We start from the raw sequence: 21,421 nt of genomic DNA, 5'->3' as shown, positions 1-21,421 counted from the left end.
GGGTCCCAGGGTCTCCATCTATAAAACGAGGCTCTTTCCCATCCTTTCCATCTGCAGGGGCGTTTGCCATAACTGTTTGAAGCGGGTTCAATTCTTCTCTTCTCCTCTGGCACAGGGCAGGCATTAACGCCCAGGATCGGGGCTGGCTCAGTGGGTCGTCGGGCATAGTTCCATTTGATTCAGAGCAACTGAACGGTCATTTCTTGAAGTATAGACAGATGTATAATGCACAGGGCCATGTCGAGCGAGGACACAACCAGACCTGCCCCTGTCACCCCCAGCCTGCAGGGAGGGGAATGCTTACACAATACGCCCAGAAATCCCCTCTCGTTTCAGCCCAGATGACGTGAACAAGGTGGGAAGGGTAAAGGGGCTTGCTTAGAACGAGTGTCCATCAAGCCTAGGAATAAATCCTCCAGCCCCTGGTGCGCCCCACTCCTACTGGTAGCCCCGTGAGGAAGAAAGGTAGGACTGAGGAGAGGAATCATGGAGAATCCCCACCACTGCCAGGTGACGGCCCTCCACGAAGCTGAAAGCTTTAAGTAACCAGAAGCTGGGGTTCTCAGCTAAGCTTATTTCTTAAGGCTTGTCCTGCTCTGCTTTAGAGCTGTTTCATTTCATGCAGGCTCACTTATTAACATTAATCATTAATTTCTAATTTCCCTTTTATCTGTTTCTACAGGTATTCAGAACACATTTTACTTCCATCATGGAATGCTCCTTGTTTAATAGTACTGGTGGCTTCTGAAGAACATTCTGGAATACATTTTATCATCCCGAAAATCTTAATTGAGGAAGCCTCCAACCTATCACATTTGGCCCAAGAGGAGACTGATTACTACCAAGGTGATAAATACTTCAGGGGGTCTCAAAACCATGTGTTGGCCAAGGACTTTGCACCTCAGAGCATTGTGGCCCTGTGAACAAGCCAGGACGGGGTGGGGACCAACAGCCACGCTGTTGCCTCCCTGGGACCTGCGTCATAATTTTCCCTCCACTTAGCAAGTGGGAAAACGGAGGCCTTGCCAGCAGCCAGGTGGATGCAGAGATGTCTGGCCTATGCTTCTGAGGCAACACTCTTCAAGCACCTAAGTGGCGAGAGAGAGTGGCCTGCCCTGGAGAGAGCTGCTAAGAGCCAGTAAACGGTACAGTTCCAGGCCTGGCCACGATGCAGCGTGGTGAGAACACACTGCAGCTGAGGAGGCCTGGAGAGCTCTCAGTTCAGGTGCGTGAGCTCTGGCTTTCCTCTCAGGCTTTAAATGCACGTGGGGCTGGCACTTCCCTAGAAAAGGTGCTGCCAACTTTCTTTCCCTTCCCTGGGGAGGTTTGAGTTCTGGGGTAATGGTTCGATCTGTTTTGAGATTTTCCTATAGCATTGTCCAAGTGAGAGCCTCACTTTTTTTTTTTTTTTCGTTACGCGGGCCTCTCACTGCTGTGGCCTCTCCCATTGTGGAGCACAGGCTCCGGACGCGCAGGCTCAGTGGCCATGGCTCACGGGCCCAGCCGCTCCGCGGCATGTGGGATCTTCCCAGACTGGGGCACGAACCCGTGTCCCCTGCATCGGCAGGCGGACTCTCAACCACTGCGCCGCCAGGGAAGCCCGAGCCTCACTTTTTGTCCCCTGTGAAATTCTCAGAAAACCTCTTGGAGGAGAGAAAATTTTTTTAAAGGAGACTGAAATCTCCTCCCCCAGTTCTAGAGACCCTTGCTCCCACCTGGATCTGGAAACCAACAGATTCCTATGCTCGCGACCATCACTGCACGTGGCACCTGCAAGCCCTCCTGGGAGGGTGCGGGAAGTCCTGGTCCCAGCGTCACCAGCTTGCTCTGTGGTCTTCCCTAAGCCCCTCAGTCCTTCTGCTCTACCATGTGCAAACCAAACGCTCCCAGCGCCACCCTGGCTTCTCCACGGTAGAGAAGCAGAATCCAAGCGGGAAGCTGTTTTGGGATTGAGGGCTACAGGACCCTTCTTCCTGACGGTGCGTCATAGGTTTCTTGAGAAATGCCATACTTACCAGTGTGTGAATAAGGACCCGACCAGGGTAATCAGTGTGTCCGGTGGTGCATCCAGGAGTTTCCTAGTTGTAGCACTGAGAGTTCTGCCTCCTGGAGAGCTGGTCACCCTGTCTGTACCCCCCTTTGGTGTAAGACAGTGAGCCACTCCTGGCTGGTGGTCGGTCCTCCATCCCTCATACCTTCTCCTCCCAAAGAAGACTGGGGGGGCTCCTCCGCCAGGGGTGAAGGAAAGGTGGAAATGACCCATTTGAGTTTTTTTTTTTTTTTTTTTTTCGGCTTCGTTGGGTCTTCGTTGCTGCACGCAGGCTTTCTCTAGTTGTGGCGAGCGGGGGCTACTTTTCGTTGTCGTGCGTGGGCTTCTCATTGCGGTGGCTTCTCTTGTTATGGAGCACGGGCTCGAGGCACGCAGGCTTCAGTAGTTGTAGCACGTGGGCTCAGTAGTTGTGACTCATGGGCTCTAGAACACAGGCTCAGTAGTTGTGGCGCACGGCCTTAGTTGCTCTGCGGCAGGTGGGATCTTCCCGGACCAGGGCTCGAACCCGTGTCGCCTGCACAGGCAGGTGGATTCTTAACCACTGCGCAACCAGGGAAGACCCCCATTTGAGTTTAACAGGGAAGAGGAAAGAGGAAGTTTCAAGATGTCAAAGAGCCTGCCTCTCCCAACTTCAAGCTTAACTGGACTGGGATTTCTGGCCTGGCCTAGAGCACCTAGACCCTCAGCTGGGGCCCACTCTTGGCTCCTGTCTTGCTGGGTTTCCATGCAGGGCTGGGTGGCAGGAAGGGACAGGTGTGGAGACGCCTCGTAAAATGCCTCCTCGTGGTCACACTGAGTGTTGCCGCACAGGGTTGCCTCCTCGTACGTGTTTAACCTCTCTTCAGGTGCACTGCTCTCACAGGCATTCCCAGGCAGGGCTACAGGGCGTGCGCCCACACACGTGCTCCCCCAGCTGGTACCTTCACCTGCCACCGTGATGCTGGGCCCACGCACTCACAAACGGTACCCAGAGCTTAAGCAAAACACCCACTCGAGCTATGCAGATAGGCCCACACACGCTCGATAGATGCAGGGAAGAGGGACCGGGAAATGGCACAGGCCAGCAGAAGATTCCTGGAGACACCATGGCATGAGTGTGCTCAGGGGGCGGCAGTGGCACTATACAGAGCACGCACACCTCCCCCTGCGTCCTTAGCACGCCTCCAACCAGGACTCCAGTTTGCCATCAGTTTGGGAGCAGGCCCTGAACTTCAAGAGATGTTCCACCCTCTCCCTGCCAGGAAGGAGCCTTTGGGTGGCCAGACCTGTGTGGGTACCAGGGCCTTCTGGCCGAGCTCCCCAGGAGAACGGGCAGGCCCAGGCGTGCTGCACAAGAGAGCAGGCATGTGCGGGGTGCTCTTACACAATCCCATCTGGGCTCAGCAGGGCGGGAGAGTTGAAAGGCCCCTGGAAGCTCCCCAGGCCCTGATGCCTGGGCAAGGAAACCACAGCCTGAAAGTCCTGGGTTTCTAAAGGCGGGATTTCTTCGAGGCCTGTTCCATTCAGGGTGCCTCTCAGACTCTGTCATTCCTCTGAGGCCAGAGGGGCTGCCAGCATGTTGGGCACCGAATCATAGGCTTCCAGAAACTCAGCTAGGCTGGTGCCCTCATTTCCCACTGAGTATGGGAAGAATTTTCTGAAGACATTGTTCCTTTGTCCAGAGTCCTGCAAAAACTGTGAAACCAGCCCACTTAGGTACAGATGGCAGCTGGAAGATGGAATCCTGAGAACACTGACAGTTTTCCTGGATGTGCCAGACCCTATTTTAAGCACTTTCTGAATATTAACTTGTTCAGTTCCCACCATGACTGTGGAAGGTAGGTACTATTTTTGTCATCTTCATTTTTTTAGAGGTGAGGAGGTAACTCTCCCAAATTCACACAGCTAGCATGTGGCAGGGCTGGGATTTGAACCCAGGCAGCTTTAACAGCATTTATATTCTTTCTGGTCTCTTGGGAATCAAAATTGTGAGATGAACAATTAGGAATATGTTGGAAATGGCTTAGGAGCGAGAATTGCAAACATATGTGCCTACAGGGTCAGGCAAGTGAAATAAATGTGTGCCTCAGGCCTGCAGAGAGAGGCCTGTTGTCCAACTGAGAGTGTATAGGCAACCAATCCAGAGGTGTCCCTAATGCAAATTCCCTAAAAACAAAACTTGCCTGGAGGCCATTTGGGTCCCCTGGCTTAGAGCAGCTCTAACCTAAGCCCAGTGCACTTCAGGCTGTAAACAGACCAGGGACAGGAAATGTGGGCTACCAGGGCATACCAGTTTGTCTTTGGGTGGGGGGGAGTTTGAAAGGCTACAGAAGCAGCAAAGGGCAGAGATGCATCCAGTAAGTGAAAGTGATAGGGGATAGGAAGAACACCCCGTTCAGAAACAGCAAAGGAGGGGAGGGGTTGCGTGTCACTGGAGGAATGAGGCTCTTGATTAGCCTAAATAACCCCTTCACTTATGAGCTGTCAAATACCACACTTCTATGGCAAGATGGAGGTCCAAGTCCACTTTTTTTTTTTTTGGCTGCGTTGGGTCTTCATTGCTGTGCGTGGGCTTTCTCTAGTTGCGAGCGGGGGGGCTACTCTTCGTTGCGGTGCGCAGGCTTCTCATAGCAGTGGCTTCTCTTGTTGCAGAGCACGCTCGAGGCGCGCGGGCTTCAGTAGTTGTGGCACACGGACTCAGTAGTTATGGTTTGTGGGCTCTAGAGCGCACGCTCAGTAGTTGTGGCGCATGGGCTTAGTTGCTCCGCGGCATGTGGGATCTTCCCGGGACAGGGATCGAACCTGTGTCCCCGGCATTGGCAGGTGGATTCTAAACCACTGCACCACCAGGGAAGTCCTCCAAGGCCACTTCTGATCCATCGCTCATCTAACAACGCAGATTCCTCCATTCTAGGATTTTAGCCTCAACTTAGTCACTGATTCACTTGGTTACTCCAGGTCCCTTGGTCTGCTTTCCTTTTTTTTTTTGTTTTTTGGCCAGTCGCCTGGCATGAGGCATCTTACTTCTCTGACCAGGGATCGAACCCGTGCCCCCTGCAGTGGAAGTGCAGAGTCTTAACCACTGGACTGCCAGGGAAGTACCCTCTTGGTCGGCTTTCTTGACTTGTTAAAAGGAGAGTGATATAATATTAGAGGCTGAACCTATAAATTTGCCGATTTTCAACTGGTTTTGACCTATAAAAAACATCAATTTCATATAATTCAACCCTATAATTGTCCTACCTACTTTGGAAGGTGTGGAGAATAAATGAAAATGCTTGAAGCATGAGCCAAAGGCTCACTGCCATGTACACACCAGGCAGTCAGTGCTCAGTGAAGGTAAATGCTGGCTCCAGAACCAGGTGGACATGAGCCTTCCTTATCCACTTCTAGCAAAGTCAGCTGCATAGGCACAGGGCCAGGCAAAGCAGTTTTTCGAGGGAAATTCACATTCATCCAGTTGGATCCACCCCCACCCCTGGCCCCCCCATAATGGCCAGAATCCAGAAGAGTCACGTCCAGTCTTCAGCCGTGGACACAGAGAAGACTGCCCGATGCCACTATCCAGACAGGGAAGAAGGCTCAATCGCTTAAATGCAGCACAGAACAAGCTCTCAATGCATCTGGGTTTTGTGGACCAAACAATCCCCTCCAGGGTAACCAGAGTTTAATGGTTGCGCCGCAGGTAAAAGGCGCTCTTCTACCCCATTTATGACACCGCACAATCCCTCCACCTCTCGGATAATGTGACACAAAGGAAGGGTCGCGGCTGCAGCAGCCAAGGAGAACCTTCCTCCTCTGGGGCGAAGGGCGGCCTCAGGTCCGCGTCGCAATGAAGGCAACTGATGGCGGGCGGGAGTGGACCGAACAAAAAGGTTTGGACTCGTGGTCCTCACCATTGCGAGTCCCTTGGATTGGCGCGCGCCCACGCTGGGGAAAATCCCACCTATAGCCATTGGGGCGCCCTAGGGCAGGGAGGGGACCCGGAGGGCGCCCCCTCCGCCGCTGCGTAACCGGGACGGGATGGCGACCGCCAGGCAGCGGGAGGTGGCGCCGTGCCCCTGCCCTGACCAGCACCTGCCCCACGTTTCTCCCCGCCAAAGGACAGGGAGCCCGGGCTTCTCTCTCCCTAAAGGACAATTCGCTTGGGAAAGCCCCCACAGGCCAGCGGCCAGACTGGCAGATGTAAAGGGGATGCGGGCCTGAGGCGCGAGGGACAGGGGGAGTGGGAGGGGGCCCAGATCCGGGTGGCCCTACGCGCCTGCTCGCGGCTGGGCAGCCGAGTCCGGGGCCTGGGGAGGCAGCCGGGAGAGTGCGGGGTGAGCTCAGTTAACGGGGTCTCGCGGTGGGAATGGGGCCAGTTGGCCCCTGAGCTAAGAAAACCAAGAAGGGCGACCCACTCAGCCTCTCCTCTCGCCCCCGACTTCAAGCACTGCAGGACTTGGCATCCGTCCCTCCTCCATAATCCCAGACTCCGGGTTTTCTCCATTCCCAAATCGGCGGCCCCAAGAGACAGACAGCGGAACCTGCCAATGGCAGGACGCAAAGCGTCAACTTTGTGTTCGCCCGCCACTCTCAGCCAGTGTGCACTCGCTTCTCCCGAGTCCCGCCTTCCGTGTCGGGCGCCCCCTTCTGGCAACACGGGGATGAACCCTATCTGTCGCCATCTTGTGTGTGGCACAGGTATTTTCCTGGGACGTTTTTCCAGTTATTCTAGCCTTTCCTCCCACACAGCTGGTTTCTTAGTTCGACAGCCAAATGCGACGGTGATAAGGAGGGTGTCACCGACGGTTTTCAGATAGTCTGAGTGGGTTTGGTCGCCACGTCACGCCAGGCTTACCGAGTCCAACGCCATCTTGAGTGTGGCGTCTTAATGGTTCCCTTCTTTGGGCTCCGCGTGTTCCCTAAATGGCGCCCCAAACTTCACGGAGCCCCCAAGGACTAGATCAACTGGTCTAAGGGACGATTATTTTCCCTCGAATAACCCCGCAAAGAATAAGTTCATGTGCCCTTGGCAGAGTCTTAAGCGGGGTGGGAGAGCGATAGACTCGAAGGCCGGGCCCTGGAAGGATCCCAGTAGCTGTCGCGACGGCAGTGACCGCTCGGGGCAGGCGCAAACCAGAAATCTAAAGTGCGGGACCGTTGTGTGGTGCGACGCCCGCGGGCTGTCCTGTTCGAGGGTAGAGCCTACACAGGCCCTCGAGTCCCCTCGATGCACGAATCCCCGAGTGTGCGTGCTTGGCACGGAACACACTCGTAGGCTGGCTTAGGCGGCAGACGCCGGGGCTGGGAGTGGACGACGGGGTCACACCTCCCCAGACTCCGGGCGCCGGGAGCTGGGCAGAGGGGGTGGACGTGGTAGAAGACGGGGCGCCCCAAGTACGCGGGTCTTAGCCTCACGCCCTCATTGCTCGTCGTGGGGCTTCCGCCGACTTGCGCTGGGACAGCTCATGGTGGGATGTGCCAAGGCGCGGGGGGTGGGCATACGGGCAATGCGCAGGGCACCGCCCGGGGCGAGCACAGCCCAGCACCCGGCCTTTCCCTCCCCCTCGCTGGCAGCCGTCGTGTGGGCCGGCAGCCTCCTCCTCTTTCCTCCCACCCTTCTTCCGAGCAAGCGTGGGGAGGGGTGAGGACCGGGGGCTGGGCGCGCAGCTTTGCCGCGCTTTGGCTTTCTGCGTCAGCAGCCCCAAGCAAAATAGCGGCGGGAGCGCGTGCCCCGAGCGCGAGCGCGCGCCCCTCCCCCACGGCGTTGGTGCCGATGAGACCCAGCAAACTCAGGCCTTGAATGACAGTACGGTCGGCGACTGCGCAGCGCGGGACGCACGAAGGCACTGCCGCTTTAAGCATGCTTGCCCATTGTTCGGAATCGAGCCAATGAGTGAGCGCCCGCTCCCTGCTGCAAGCCAATAGCATTCGGGCAAGGGAGGCCGAGCGCCGCCCACTAATCTATATTAAAGGTTCTGGCGCCGCGTGAGTTCTCCACTGGCTGCTCTGAAAAGCCATCTTTGCATTGTTCCTGTGTCCGGCTCCGCGCTCGCCGCAGCCACCTCCGCCGCGCGCCTCCTCCGCCGCCGCGGACTCCGGCAGCTTTATCGCCAGGGTCGTCGAATTCCCGCTTTCTTTTCAATCCGTGCATCGGATCACCGGCGTGCCCCATCATGTCAGACGCGGCCGTGGACACCAGCTCCGAAATCACCACCAAGGTGAGGTTAGACGCCGCCCGCCCCTTTGGGGTTCGCGCGCCGCCACCACCGGAGCGGTGTTTGGCGCGCGGCACCTGGGTACCCCGAGCCTGCTATTGCTTCCTTCTGCGAGGAGCCCGCCCGCCCCCAGCCTAGGCCCCCAGGCAGCCCACTCTTTGTGCTTGCGGGGGAGGGGGCGGGAAGCACCGCGGGCAAACGTGATGCCCGTCGGGGAGTGGGCCGGGGGCCCTCAGGGACCCGGAGGGGCTGGCCCGGAGGCTGAGAGGCTCGAGGGGAGGCTGCTCCATGGCTCTCGAAACTTGTTTGTGACTCGTCTGAGTGGCGGCGGGAGGATAGGGGCCGGGTTGGGGGTCGTCGGCCCGCGGGGCGCACGGAAATAACTTTGAAACTCCGGCGCGTTTGGAATCGGAAGTGCTGGGGGGGGGCGCGTGTGCGGGCGCAGACCGGCTGCGGGAAGTGGCGGCTCCGCGGCGAGCGCCCGCCGGCGGCGCTGCTCTTTGTTCGGCGCCGGACCGCCGCGTTTCGCGCCTTGTAGTGGGTCCGAGGAGGCTTATCTGGACTAAGCTCTGATAAGACGGAGTGGGGCGGCGGGCCGGCGGGCCGCGACGTCGGTTGTCTCCGCGGAGGTGTGAAGGTCTTCTCCGCCCTGGGTGCCCTCGGGGAGGTGGGGGTGGGCGCCCGGGGTTGGGGGCAGTGTGCCGGGAGCAGCCCCCCAGCTTCAGTAATTCTCCGGCAATACCGGGCTTGACTGAGGAGGAGGCGAGCCCACGCGCCGGAGGGGAGGAAACGGAAAGTGAAGGAGCGGCGCGCCGGGGCGATGATGGGCGCCCCCCGCGGCTGCCCGGGGGCACCGTATTTGCGGCTGCTCCGGAGGCTACGCGGGCGAACAAAAGCTGCGGCCACGACTGGCTTGTTGCGGAGTCGAACCGGGCACCAGAGGCTGTTGGGGCCCGGTGCTGCGGGTTCACTGCCCTCGGTTTTGAGGCCCTGCGCGTTTGGCGCAGCTCCGCTCCTGCGCGCCGCATTGGTCCCGCTGCCTGCCCCGGGGAGTGTCTCCGCCCTCAGCGGAACCACGGTACTTTCAGGAGGGATCGCTTTTTTATCCTTCGGCCCTTGTCCGCGCCTCTCGTGCCCCTGCAGGGACGGGCGCGAGTCACCTTGGCGTCTCCTTAACCCCTGTACCCCTGGCGTCACCTCTGGTTCTTTCCCAGGAGCGACTCCCCCGAAGGAGCGGAGATTGGGACCCGGATCTCCGCAGGGGCTCCCTCCGGCCCTCACTGGGCCCAGCCGGGGAACTAGTTCGGAGGGGAGGGTCAGCCCTACCCAACGCGGGCTTTCGCTTTCCTCTAAGGTGATTTCCCCTTAAGAGCAATACAGTCCTGTGGAGTGCGTCTCCGACGGCCTCGGGCTGTGGGACTGAAAAGGCCCCGCGGACTTCGGGGCAGCCTCCCGCGGGACTTTGCCCGCCAAATGCAGAGACTTAGATACCGCGCATCTAGGCCTGCGCGGGGGAGGCGACGGGGGCGTCCACAGGCCGGGAAAGACAGGAGAGCAACTGGCGCGCGCTCGGCGGTGCCAGTGCCTCCCGCGGGCTCCAGGTCTCCGGGGTCAGGGGCGCACTCGGCGGCTCCAGGCCACGTGCTCCGCGCGCGCGGTGCGTGCAGAGGCCCGCGCGCAAAGCCCGCCGGGCGGGGGTGCGCGCCTGCGCGCCGCGACCTCCCCGCCCCCACAGCTCCCCGGGGCTCCGGCCACCAGGGGGCGGGAGCGGGCGGCGCCGGGGTCCGCTGTGGACTGCACGGGGAGAAGCCGAAGGACGGGGCCGGCAGGTGCCCGGGGGCTGTTCGCAGGACGGCGGCTGAGCGCCTTCCGCTCCCGCGCCGTTCGACGTTTGTTTGTGATGGCGGCGGAGTCTGCCGCACTGAAAAAGTTAAGGGGTTTCGGAGTGTCCGTGGCGGCGCTGCCCTTTGGAACCCGGGCCGTGGCCGCCTTGCGAGGCGCGGTCCGACGGACACAGAGCTGACCCGCGGACGGGCGAGAGAGGCAGGGACGGAAATAGGGCGCTGCGGGCGGCGCGCCTCTGAGTGCCAAAAGGCCTCTCTCAGGCCCAGGAGAGCGTCCCCTGAGACCGCGCCCATTTCCAGGCATCGGTCTGCCACCTCCTGGGACAGCTGTTGGGTATGGAGGGATTGGTGGGATTCCGGTTCCTTCAGATAAAAAAAAAAAACCCGTGCGCTTGCCAGGTCCTGCGCTGCCGAGGGCTTGGAGCTCGAGCTCGGCTGCGGGGCTTCTGGCTGGTGAGGCTGCTGCCCCGGTTTTGCCGGTTAGCTCCCTCCCATCCCCTTCCCAGGCTAGTCCACCCACGGGAGTCCTCCCGCAGTGTCAGGGCCCTCCCCCCCCATTGCCTTATTTATTTACGGCACATACCTGGTGTCTTCCAAGAAGGATTTGTGAGAGGCGGAGCTCCCTCTGGTTGGAAACACGTACGTGATGAGTGTGTGAGTGAAGTGTTCCCAGGCTCGTCCGCCCGGCCAGACAGGTTTCGGGCTGTGGTGCCACATGGCTCCTTTCCTAAGAAGCATGAGTAAAGCCGCAGGGGGAACAGCCGTGGTGGGCCCTTTCTTTAAAGTGTGTTTGTTTTTTTTTTTTTTTTTTTTTTTTTATGTGTTACGCGGGCCTCTCACTGTTGTGGCCTCTCCCGTTGCGGAGGACAGGCTCCGGACGCGCAGGCTCAGCGGCCATGGCTCACGGGCCCAGCCGCTCCGCGGCATGTGGGATCCTCCCAGACCGGGGCACGAACCCGTGTCCCCTGCATCGGCAGGCGGACTCTCAACCACTGCGCCACCAGGGAAGCCCTAAAGTGTGTTTGTTTTTAAGGGTTGAGAAGTAGGACGAAATCCTGACCATAGACACTCGGTATCCTGTGATCCGTAAACTTGTAACATTCAGGTTTTAGCTTTGGCCATCCAGATCAGCACCGCATCCCTCGTACTTGAAGGCCTGGGCTTCTTTGGCAGCCCTGGGTTGCCCAAAAGACTGACTGGCTTCCTTTTCCGTTTTGAAGGACTTAAAAGAGAAGAAGGAAGTTGTGGAGGAGGCGGAGAATGGGAGAGAGGCACCTGCTAACGGAAATGCTGTGAGTGTCTACCTTGGACATGACCCCGTAGCAGCTCCTGGCTAAGATTTCTTACTTAGACTTTGGGCTTAATCCGGGGTGGGGGGAGGGGGCTGAGGCCTTGGACAGGTACGGGTCAGGAACTCTTGGTGGAGCTTCAGGGGGCGTGTCTTAGGTGGTCTGGTCTGTAGAAGCATTGGGCAGGGTCTGGAAGAAGGGATGGGGCAGAGTGATGTTCTGTCCTCATCTGTAAGCTGGTCTGTTTTCTGTCGAGGAGAACGAGGAAAATGGGGAGCAGGAGGCCGACAATGAGGTAGATGAAGAAGAGGAGGAAGGTGGGGAGGAAGAGGAGGAGGAGGAGGAAGGTGATGGTGAGTAGCTTCGTCTCTTTTTTGGGGGGTACGTTTTTCTGTTCTCTAGCAAATGGGGAGGGATTGGGGGCTCCCCGCAGGGGGGCAGATCGAATGGACCACCTACGATGGGGCTTGCACCCGCAGAGCTGGCATCTTTTCCCTTGCTTTAGGTTAGTGGTGTGGAGCTATGCCCCAAACACCACGGTCACACTCCCACTGGAGAGTGCCGTCCACACACTGATCGGTTGGTCGGCTTCTCTGGCTTTTGCTTGCGCCTTCATTTCTCTGGAGACAAGATGTCTGCGATGGGCAGTGTGGGTACCCTGACGGCCCAGTGTGTCAGGCAGCAGAGACGGATCAGGGGCACCCCATCCTGCCAAGACTGTTACTGGGAGGTTGCCCAAGGAGCTGTAGTTTTGCTGTCCCCCTCCCCGTTTCTGGCTGCCACTGCGTGGGAGAGCACCAAGACCCTCCCTGGTTGGCTAAGGAAGGCAGAGTGCTTTACCTGGGCTTTATTCTCTCCAGGTGAGGAAGAGGATGGAGATGAAGATGAGGAGGCTGAGGCCGCTACAGGCAAACGGGCAGCTGAAGATGATGAGGTGGGTCTGGTCTGGCTTGATACGGTGAGAGGGTTGGGATCTGAGGCACTAAAACTGGAGGGGCTGATGGGACTTGAGTAGTTGTAGTTGGTGTGGTGGGTGGTCCCAAGTGGTTTCCCTTCTCATCTTGAGCAGGAACAGGAAGCAACATGGGCCCAGCCTCCCGGAGGCGTCTGGGGCTGCTTGTGCCTGTCTTGGCTCTGCCAGCAGGAGCTGAGGCAGTTGGTGGGTGGGCCTGGTGGGTTGAAAAGGGACCTTGACCATCTTTCCCTTCCCAGGATGACGATGTTGACACCAAGAAGCAGAAGACCGATGAGGATGACTAGACAGCAAAAAAGGAAAAGTTAAACTTAAAAGGCCACCGTGACCTATTCACCCTCCACTTCCCGTCTCAGAATCTAAACGTGGTCACCTTCGAGTAGAGAGTCCCGCCTGCCCGCCCGCCCACTGCGGGCAGTGCCACCGCAGATGACACGCGCTCTCCACCACCCAACCAAAACCACAACGCGAATTTGCAACAGGGGAGGGAAAAAGAACCAAAACTTCCAAGGCCCTGCTTTTTTTCTTAAAGTACTTTAAAAAGGAAAATTTGTTTGTATTTTTTATTTACATTTTATATTTTTGTACATATTGTTAGGGGGTCAGCCATTTTTAATGATCTCGGATGACCAAACCAGCCTTCGGAGCGTTCTCTGTCCTACTTCTGACTTTACTTGTGGTGTGACCATGTTCATTATAATCTCAAAGGAGAAAAAAAACCTTGTAAAAAAAGCAAAAACAACAACAAAAAAACAATCTTATTCCGAGCATTCCAGTAACTTTTTTTGTGTATGTACTTAGCTGTACTATAAGTAGTTGGTTTGTATGAGATGGTTAAAAAGGCCAAAGATAAAAGGTTTCTTTTTTTTCCTTTTTTTGTCTATGAAGTTGCTGTTTATTTTTTTTGGCCTGTTTGATGTATGTGTGAAACAATGTTGTCCAACAATAAACCGGAATTTTATTTTGCTGAGTTGTTCTAACAAAGCTGTCTCAAGCCTGGTTTTTCTGTTTTGGTTTCTTCTGGTTTCTGTTTTTCTTCTTTTGGTTTCAGGGGCAAGGAGAAGAGGGGAGGATCTTGAGCTCTCTGGCCCAGCTGTCCTTCCTGGGGACAGTGGATTTGAAGACACCAGTCGGGGGGGCGGGGAGATGTGCCCCTTGGGCAGCAGGGTCTGGTGGGTGGCCATGCTAGTCTAAGACTGAGCTGCAGTTGGCTGGTGGGATGTGGGAGCGCTGGGGCTTTGGGCTGCAGGGGGAGCCACTTACCAGGTTAGTCCCTTCCTACCGATTTGTACTGGGAGCCTCTTCTCAGGACCCTGTCATTGGGTGCTGCCACGTTAACCCGGTTGCCCTGGCAGGAGGTGTATACATCTCCAGGCACTCTGGGGGAACGGGCTACGAGTGGGGCTGCCCTCTGTGGAACCAGGGGGTGGGATGGGGTGTGTGTGAGCCCAGGGCCAAAGATCCCAGAGATGCCACCTTCCAGTGTGGGCAGATGGTAGCTGGCCCTTCCTTCACCTCAAAGGCCTTACTGGATTTTCCTGGCCACAGAATGGCTCCCCCTGGTGGTGACGTGGTACCTTGTGGTACCTTCTGGTCCCTTAGGATATAGTTCCAAGGGCAATAATGCAGCCTTGCTCTCGTTTTCCAAACTGTCCTCCAGGAGAAACAAATACCTTGGTGTCTGGTGGGGTGGGGCAGGCAGGGGGCAGCACCCTACCTCTTAAATACAGGGGTGGTAGGTGAGCTGTTTTGATAGGTAAGCAGTGAGTCAGAGCAAACGAAGTGTGACCTCAAACTCAGGCCCTCAGGGAGAGAGGTGACTGTTGAGAGCACTCTAAGAAACTTCTGGGGTCCACAGATGAGCTTCATGGGCTGAAGCTCCCTGCAAGCACCCATGGTGTGTGGTATGCCTTCTCTAGGGGTCAGGGAGGGTTGAAACCCCAGGGTTGGGGGAGCCTGGAATTTGCTTTGATTTTAAGGTGGAGAGGCTGCATTACCCACCTCTGCCGGCTGGATGACACTGGCTGCCTCTTGTCCCTCCTGAATGTACTTTCCTCAGCCTGGAGTACCCGAGTCTGTCCTGCAGGGGGGCTGACTGTGGGCAGAGGATGGGGTAGGGACCCAGAAGCTGCGCAGTCTCCCTCCTCACCCCTGCCCTCTGACACTGGCCACGTGGCGTTCCTTGCATAGCCTTGGGACCCCAGCGCCTCCTGATGGAAGGAGACATTGTGGGGTATTTCATCTACACCCTTCTCCCTCCCTCCCTCCCTCTCAGGCCCCCACCATTTGCATTAAGGAGTCATCTGTCTTCAAGACAAGTTGGTGAGGGTGTGTGAATGGGGGGGGAGCAAATGTTAATAACCAGGTATCCATTTACAACTCCTTAAGATGGGCTATTGATACGGGTGCTCTGAGCACAAGGACAGGAGGAACTGACAGCAGGGAGGGCTTCCCGGGGGAGGTGGCATTGACGCTGAGACTGGAAGGGTCAGGAGGATGAAAAAAAGATGCGTGTGGGGGTGGTTTTTTGTGGGGGAGGAGCAGTGCGTGGGCAGCCCTGATTCAGGAGGCCACAGAGGGCACATGGGCAAAAGGGAGAGGCAGGGACGGGCAATCTGAGCCAGGTACGGAGGTAGGATTTGGGGAAGCATGGAGATTTTAAATAGGAAAACTCCCTGGGAAGCACTGAAGTGACATCTGCGGAGGTAGTGTTGGGGAGGGGACTGGATTAAGGGAAGGTGCTGGGAGGGAGAGAACCGGGTCATCAGGTGGGGTAAAGCGTCTAGACTCAGGGATGACATAATTGGACGTTGGACGCAGTTCCCACCAAGGATCCCAGGCTCAGGCCTGAGCCCTCTGGCACACCTGAAAGGGGCAGGAACTGAAGGTCTGGTGCCATGTGGTGGCCTCACTGTGTTTGAGGCTGTTGTGTGCACAGGTCTGGAGGGCGGGAGAGAGGCCTGGGCAGGCCAGAGTAACCAAGGCTGAGGTGTGAACACAGTGGGCCAGGGCGAGGGTATAGCCAGGAGAGACAAGCCTAGTCACACCAGGGAGCCCACCAACCTGGGCACAGTCCCTCCCAGTAAGTGACAGCTCCGACACCAGGGCCACCTCTCCCTCTGCCCGGTGCCCGGCCTCCCTTATTCACCAGCCACATCAGCCTCCTTGTGCCCGTGGCAAGCTTGGTCCTCCCTCAGGGCCTTTGCACTTGCTCTTTCCGCCCCAGGAATGCCTGCTCCCAGACTTCTCACTACTTGCTCCGTGTTAGGCCTCAGTACTAACGTTATTTCCCCAGAGAGGCCTTCCCTAGTCCCCAGTTCTCCCTTGGCCGCACAGCAATTCTCATACAAGCAATGTGAGCTTGTATATTTACCTGTTTGTGTGCTTTTTGGCTGTCCGCCACTGAGGTCAGGGGCCACTTCTTACTCACCAAGTTTTCCTGCACATGGTAAGTATTCTGTCCATTCCATTCACTTGTTCATTCATCCCTCCACTCGCTTATTTACCAAATGCTCTGTCTGTGCCAGGCACTGTTCTAGGCTCCAGAGATGCGGAGAGGAGCAGGAAAGCCAGAGCAGGACACCTCCTGGTGGTGGGATGGCATTCCACACCTCGTCTCTCCCACACTTGTGGTTTCTGCCAGGCACCCGTGTTCTGGGAGGGCCTCGCCCTTCACAGGAGCTGGAGCCTGTGGAGTGTGGAGTGAGGATGCAGTGTGGAGGCCCCAGGCTGCCTGTGTCCCCTTGAGCTATCCCCTAACTGCTGAGTCAAGGCCAGACCAAGGCTTTGGTACCAGGGACCCTCTGACCCTGTGTGCCCATCCCACGTGCCCTGCCAGGCTGGGCTGCTGGCCCCTCGAGGCAAGACCAGATGTTCCTTGTCCTGCTGCCCAGGGCGGCTCGTCCTGAGGATGTTCCCCAGGCCCTAGAGGGGGCCTAGAGGTGGTCTCCAAGGCAGGGGAAGGGGTCTAGGAAGACCACATAACAGACGACATATGGAGCTGGAATCAGGTGTAACCCAGTTTGGAACTATAACCCCCAAACCCCCCAGAAAGGAGGACAGAAGCTTAGTTAGCCCTGTCCAGACACAGACATGCAGCCATGTTCGTATGGAGCAAGCAACTGAACTCTGTTGGGCCTCTATCTCCTCCTCTGCAGGAAGGGAATAATAGCATGAGGCATGTGCCATGGCCCAGAGATGCCTTTCTGAGGGTCTCACGTCTGCGCTGAGCTCCCGGGAAGGCTCCCCTTTCCCATCTGCACTGCCTCATACCTCCAAAGGTTTGGTCTGGAACAGCCCTTGTTGCCTTCAGCAGAACCCACTTTTCTCTAGTCCGGAGCTTAGTACATAATTTATCACTACCTGGGACCCTCAGGGCCCAGGGTCACCTTGATCCTACTCCTAACGTCCCCTCCAAGGGCAAAGACAGGGCGCCCAAGGAGCCCAAGTTGGAAGATTTGTGAGGAACGGGCGCCCTCTGGTGGGCATAGGGAACTGCATGCGGCTCCCCTGCGTTCTGCTCAGTCCAGGAAAGAGCCCTTCAGTGGCCCCTGGACCTAGGAAACGCAGCCACAGCAACTCCCAGCCCCCAGCAACATGATCTTCCTCCCTCTCTGTTGCTGGCACCTCAGTCAGACATGAAAGTCAGTGCTCATTTCCGAAGCCTTCCCTCTGGGCATCTGATGGCCCATCTCAGGGGCCTGGTCCTTCTTTTCCTGGAGGGGAGACCCCAGGCCTCCCCAGACAGAGCCAGAGCTGAGGCCAGGGTTGGCTCCTGTGGAGCCATGGACCTTCCCTGGGTTCTGGACCCCTGGGCTCCCTCTTGTTTAGTTCTGTTCAAAGGCTTCGTGTGCAGAACACCTGCCTTGGGCAGGCCCAGCTCTTGGCTGTCTCTGGGCCCTATGGTAGGACGGCTCACAGTGGCTGCTGCCCTGAGTGCAGCCTTAGGGCCTTCAGCTGCTTGGAATTGGGGGTGGGGGTCGGGGCTTCCCAGCTGCACTCCCTGGAACTCTGAGCTGCCTGCCAGTCTGCCCCAGACCTGAGTGTCAGCATCTGGGGTCACCTCTCCACAGCTCCACTGCTGGCCCAGGGGCCCAAAGCCCTCCTAGACCCAGTCCTACCAGGGCCCTGATGTCCAGCCTCCGCTGTGGCTTCCTGTGTCCCGGATGCAGGCCAGCCCTGCCCTGCCTCAGGCCCCTGGCCACCCTGTGGTTCCCTCCTGGTGGAAGCTGCTTCAGGAGGATGAAAAGCCCGGTAACAGCTTTACTTAGGGCAGTCCAGTTCTGCGGTGTGGCTGCTTGTCCCTCCCAACCTCAAGCCTTTTAAGGCAAGGGCAGGGCTGTCCTCAGGTACCTCCTCTCCAGAGACCTCAGCCTGGGTCTGATCTGAGCTCAGAGAGATGATGAAAGCTCAAATTACGAAATGCGGCTGCCTGGGACATTGACCTTATATACTGGGTGAATGATGTGTGCATTATTTATGGAGAGGGCCTAGCAGCCAGTGGCTGGTATGGATTCCATGAAGTCCTGGGCCTAGCCAAGAACCCAGCTTGGAAGGGTGTATGCCCTCATGAGCTCTCCATCAAGCCTGCTGCCCATGGCAACAAGAAGTGCCAGGTGGTCATTTGAGACAAGCTCATTTCACAGGCACCCATGCTGGGGCCCAGCTGTGAGGCTCTTGGCAGGGAGCAGATCCCTTGCAGGAAGCAGATGCTGGTGAGAATTCCAGAAGGTACCCGGGACATCTGTTGTTTTTGCCACCAGCAGCCTTCACCCTTCTCTTGGCAATAATTTCCTGAAACTGTCCAGTTTGCCTCCTGGAGAATTTCCTCTCCCCCAATCATAATCATGCCCCACAGGCAGGATGTGACTCAGTCCTGGCCAATCAATACCTGAAGCCTTCCCACCCCCCAATGCCTACTGATTGGCTCAGAGCTGGCACACGACCCAAGTTGATCCAATCAGAGTGAGCCCTGAGATCTTTGATTGAGTTGCTGGGAAGGGAAAAAACTCGGGCCTGAGCCTTGAACTTAGGCAGCTGAGTGAGAAGCTGAGGCTGCAGCCCACACACACAGGAGCAGAATTGAGCCAAGAGGAAGAGGAACCCTGAGTTCTGATGACATCGCTTGAGCCCGAGTCCAGCAATGCCTGAAGCTAGAACAATCTCTGGACTTTTTAATTATACAAGTCAGTAAATTTCTTCCCAGCTTGGGCTGGTTCAGGGTGGGTTTTCTGTGGTCTCTGAGTCATACTAGGAAACGGGAGAATACAGGGCTCCAGGTTCCAGTCTCCAAGGCCAAACAGGCCTCCATGAACAAAGACAGCTTGAAGAGGGAGGAGCACATATGTGTGGGGGATCGCTTCTCTGGTGTGGTTTCCAGGTTGAGAGGGAACAGAGGGAGGTGAATCAGCCTCAGAAGAGGCTATGATGCTAGCTGTCCATCTCTCAGCAGGACTGCAGAGTACTGCTCCACGCATTCCCAGCCAGGGGGGAAGGGAGGGCCCAGGGTCATCTGAGCTGCCCCTCTTGCATCACCAGCCTGGAGCGCCCCCTTCCCTCATCTCTAACCCCAGTACTCTCTGGTCCTCTGATCTCCCAGGGACTCATTGAACTTCCAGTGTTCCCAGCTGTGCCTCACAGCCAAACAGTCTCATTGAACTAACTCAATTGCTCTGGGAGGCTCCTGGATAAGAGGTGAGACCCGTCATCTTTATGCAGCCTGGTGCCTCCCAACTGTCTCTCTGCCCCAAGTTGTGCCTGAGAGGTGAGATCCCCTGTTTGGAAAAGTGCTGGGCTAAACAGTGTTAAAAAGTGTCTTCTTTCCACGGAACTCACTGGGTTTTTAATATACCAAGGAGTTGCCAAGAATAAGGTTTAGCATGCAGCTCATCCCAAGTTTTTTTGACCTGGAAGTTTTTCACAGAAAGCCTATTAACATATTGAAGGACAGTCATGTCTAGAAAAAGCTGATCTTGCACAAGGACCATCACCAGGGCTCAGGGAATATTTGCTGAACTAAGCAGACTTTGGGAAAGGATTCTTGGGAAGCGGTTCCACAGCCTGGCTCTTAGAGGCCTGCATGAGGCTCCCTCGGCTGCAGGTGGTCAGGTGGTTGGAGGCCCTGTGCTCATGGCAGTGCCCTTTGTCAACACAGCCCAGGAGGTGACTGGTATCAGTAGGTTGAGGGACAGCAAAGGGTGGAAACTGATACAAACCTTTCTAGAAACATTTGACCCTATATATCAAGATTCACAAAATATGTACGTACTTTTCTGACATAGAAATTCAGCTTCAATGCCATTCTGTATCCTAGGAAAACTTCTACCCCTTCTCACATAGTTATTCTCTGGGTCCTTTTTGCCAGTTTCCCTCCAGTGTCCCAAGTCTGACTCTTGTGGTTTCCACTGGAGCCCGGGGCCGTGACCTGCTGGATAGCAATGCTGGGCAGTCACCTAGCCTTGAAGGGGCTGAGGAAGGGTGGGTTCCAGTCGCAGGAGGAAGTGACAGTGGTTTCTACAATTCTGACCCCTCTGTCAACATTGTTCCTGGTGAGCTGCTCTACTAGTCAGCCTCGCGGTGAGCATGTCTCCCCAGGAGCTCGAATTCCTTTCCTTGGAGACAGTGTGGTCTGAATCCATTTTTTTTTTTTTTTTTTTTCTTTGCGGTACGCGGGCCTCTCACTGTTGTGGCCTCGCCTGTTGTGGAGCACAGGCTCCGGACGCGCAGGTTCAGTGGCCATGGCTCACGGGCCCAGCCGTTCCGCGGCATGTGGGATCTTCCCGGACCAGGGCACGAACCCGTGTACCCTGCATCGGCAGGCGGACTCTCAACCACTGCGCCACCAGGGAAGCCCCCTGAATCTATTTTAAAGAAAGAATATTAACTGATCTTGGCACCAAATATGTCCCAGTATTAGGTGGGTGGGCCTTCTGTTATTTTCCTGCTCTGCTCGGGGAGCCTGCCAAAATCACCAACAGTGACTTGACTTTTTTTTTGTCTGTCTTGTGTCTTCCTCACTCCGCGCGGGCTTTCTCTAGTCGCGGGCTTTCTCTAGTTGCGGCGTGCAGGGGCTACTCTTCGTTGTGGTGCGCAGGCTTCTCATTGCGGTGGCTTTTTTTTTTTTTTTTTTTGCGGTTCACGGGCCTCTCACTGTTGTGGCCTCTCCCATTGCGGAGCACAGGCTCCGGACGCGCAGGCTCAGCAGCCATGGCTCACGGGCCTAGCCGCTCCGCGGCATGTAGGATCTTCCCGGACCGGGGCACGAACCCGCGTCCCCTGCATCGGCAGGCGGACTCTCAACCACTGCGCCACCAGGGAAGCCCACGCAGTGGCTTCTCGTGTTGCAGAGCACGGGCCTTAGAGTGAGCGGGCTTCAGTAGTTGTGGCACGTGGGCTTTAGCAGTTGTGGCTCGTGGGCTCTAGAGCGCAGACTCAGTAGTTGTGGCGCACGGGCTTAGTTGCTCTGCGGCATGTGGGATCTTCCTGGACCAGGGATCGAATCCATGTCCCCTGCGTTGGCAGGAGGATTCTTAACCACTGCGCCACCAGGGAAGTCCCTTGACTTCTGAATGGCAGTCTCTTGTTATGCAATGACATTTTTCAGTGGGCACTCCCAGTGGCTACTTGACTGCCTGGGAGGCAGAGAAGGTGTTTGTGGACAGAGGCAAGGTTTTCCTCTGCAAATGACTGTGTGCCTCCTTCAAAACGCCACCAAATCCACAACTGAGCTCCCAGAATTCTGTGCCATAATGATATCATTTGAGCCTGGAAATGCTTGAGGATCACTATGGTCATAAAATCATTTCAGTATCATAAAACGTCTACTTTTAAGTAAATGTGAACCCTCCAAGAAAAACCTTAGCCTAATTCTACCAGATGCATTATAGATCGTTGCTGAATACAAGCCAATTAAAAGAGTAATAATCAGTAGACAATCTGCCAGAAGAGATAATGTGGATTACAATTCTGGCCAAGGGTTGGGCCCCAAGTAACCAATACGTATGACCAACAATGTACCATGAAAGAAAACCAATGACTATTATCAGCTTCTGTAATAACACAAAACAGTGAAATGAAATTCCAGTTCT

General features: G+C 56.5%; 1 protein-coding gene across 3 annotated transcripts; it reads left to right on the top strand.

Annotated features, from left to right (window-relative positions):
- Positions 1-7,989: 7,989 nt before the first annotated feature.
- PTMA (prothymosin alpha) lies at positions 7,990-13,319 on the top strand. Of its 3 annotated transcripts, none has more exons than XM_032638239.1 (5): positions 7,990-8,232; positions 11,294-11,365; positions 11,622-11,679; positions 12,223-12,296; positions 12,575-13,319. In XM_032638239.1, the coding sequence occupies exons 1-5, from the start codon at positions 8,188-8,190 to the stop codon at positions 12,620-12,622; spliced, it is 297 nt and encodes a 98-aa protein (XP_032494130.1). In that variant the 5' UTR covers positions 7,990-8,187; the 3' UTR covers positions 12,623-13,319. The 3 variants fall into 3 exon arrangements, with proteins under 3 accessions (XP_032494130.1, XP_032494127.1, XP_032494129.1); XM_032638236.1 differs by having other exon boundaries at positions 11,619-11,715; XM_032638238.1 differs by having other exon boundaries at positions 7,991-8,232; positions 11,622-11,715.
- The last annotated feature ends 8,102 nt before the right edge of the window (positions 13,320-21,421 follow it).

This window comes from Phocoena sinus, chromosome 7 (genome assembly GCF_008692025.1).
Source record: "Phocoena sinus isolate mPhoSin1 chromosome 7, mPhoSin1.pri, whole genome shotgun sequence".
NCBI lineage: Eukaryota > Metazoa > Chordata > Mammalia > Artiodactyla > Phocoenidae > Phocoena > Phocoena sinus.
This window is presented reverse-complemented; position numbering and strand designations above follow the sequence as displayed.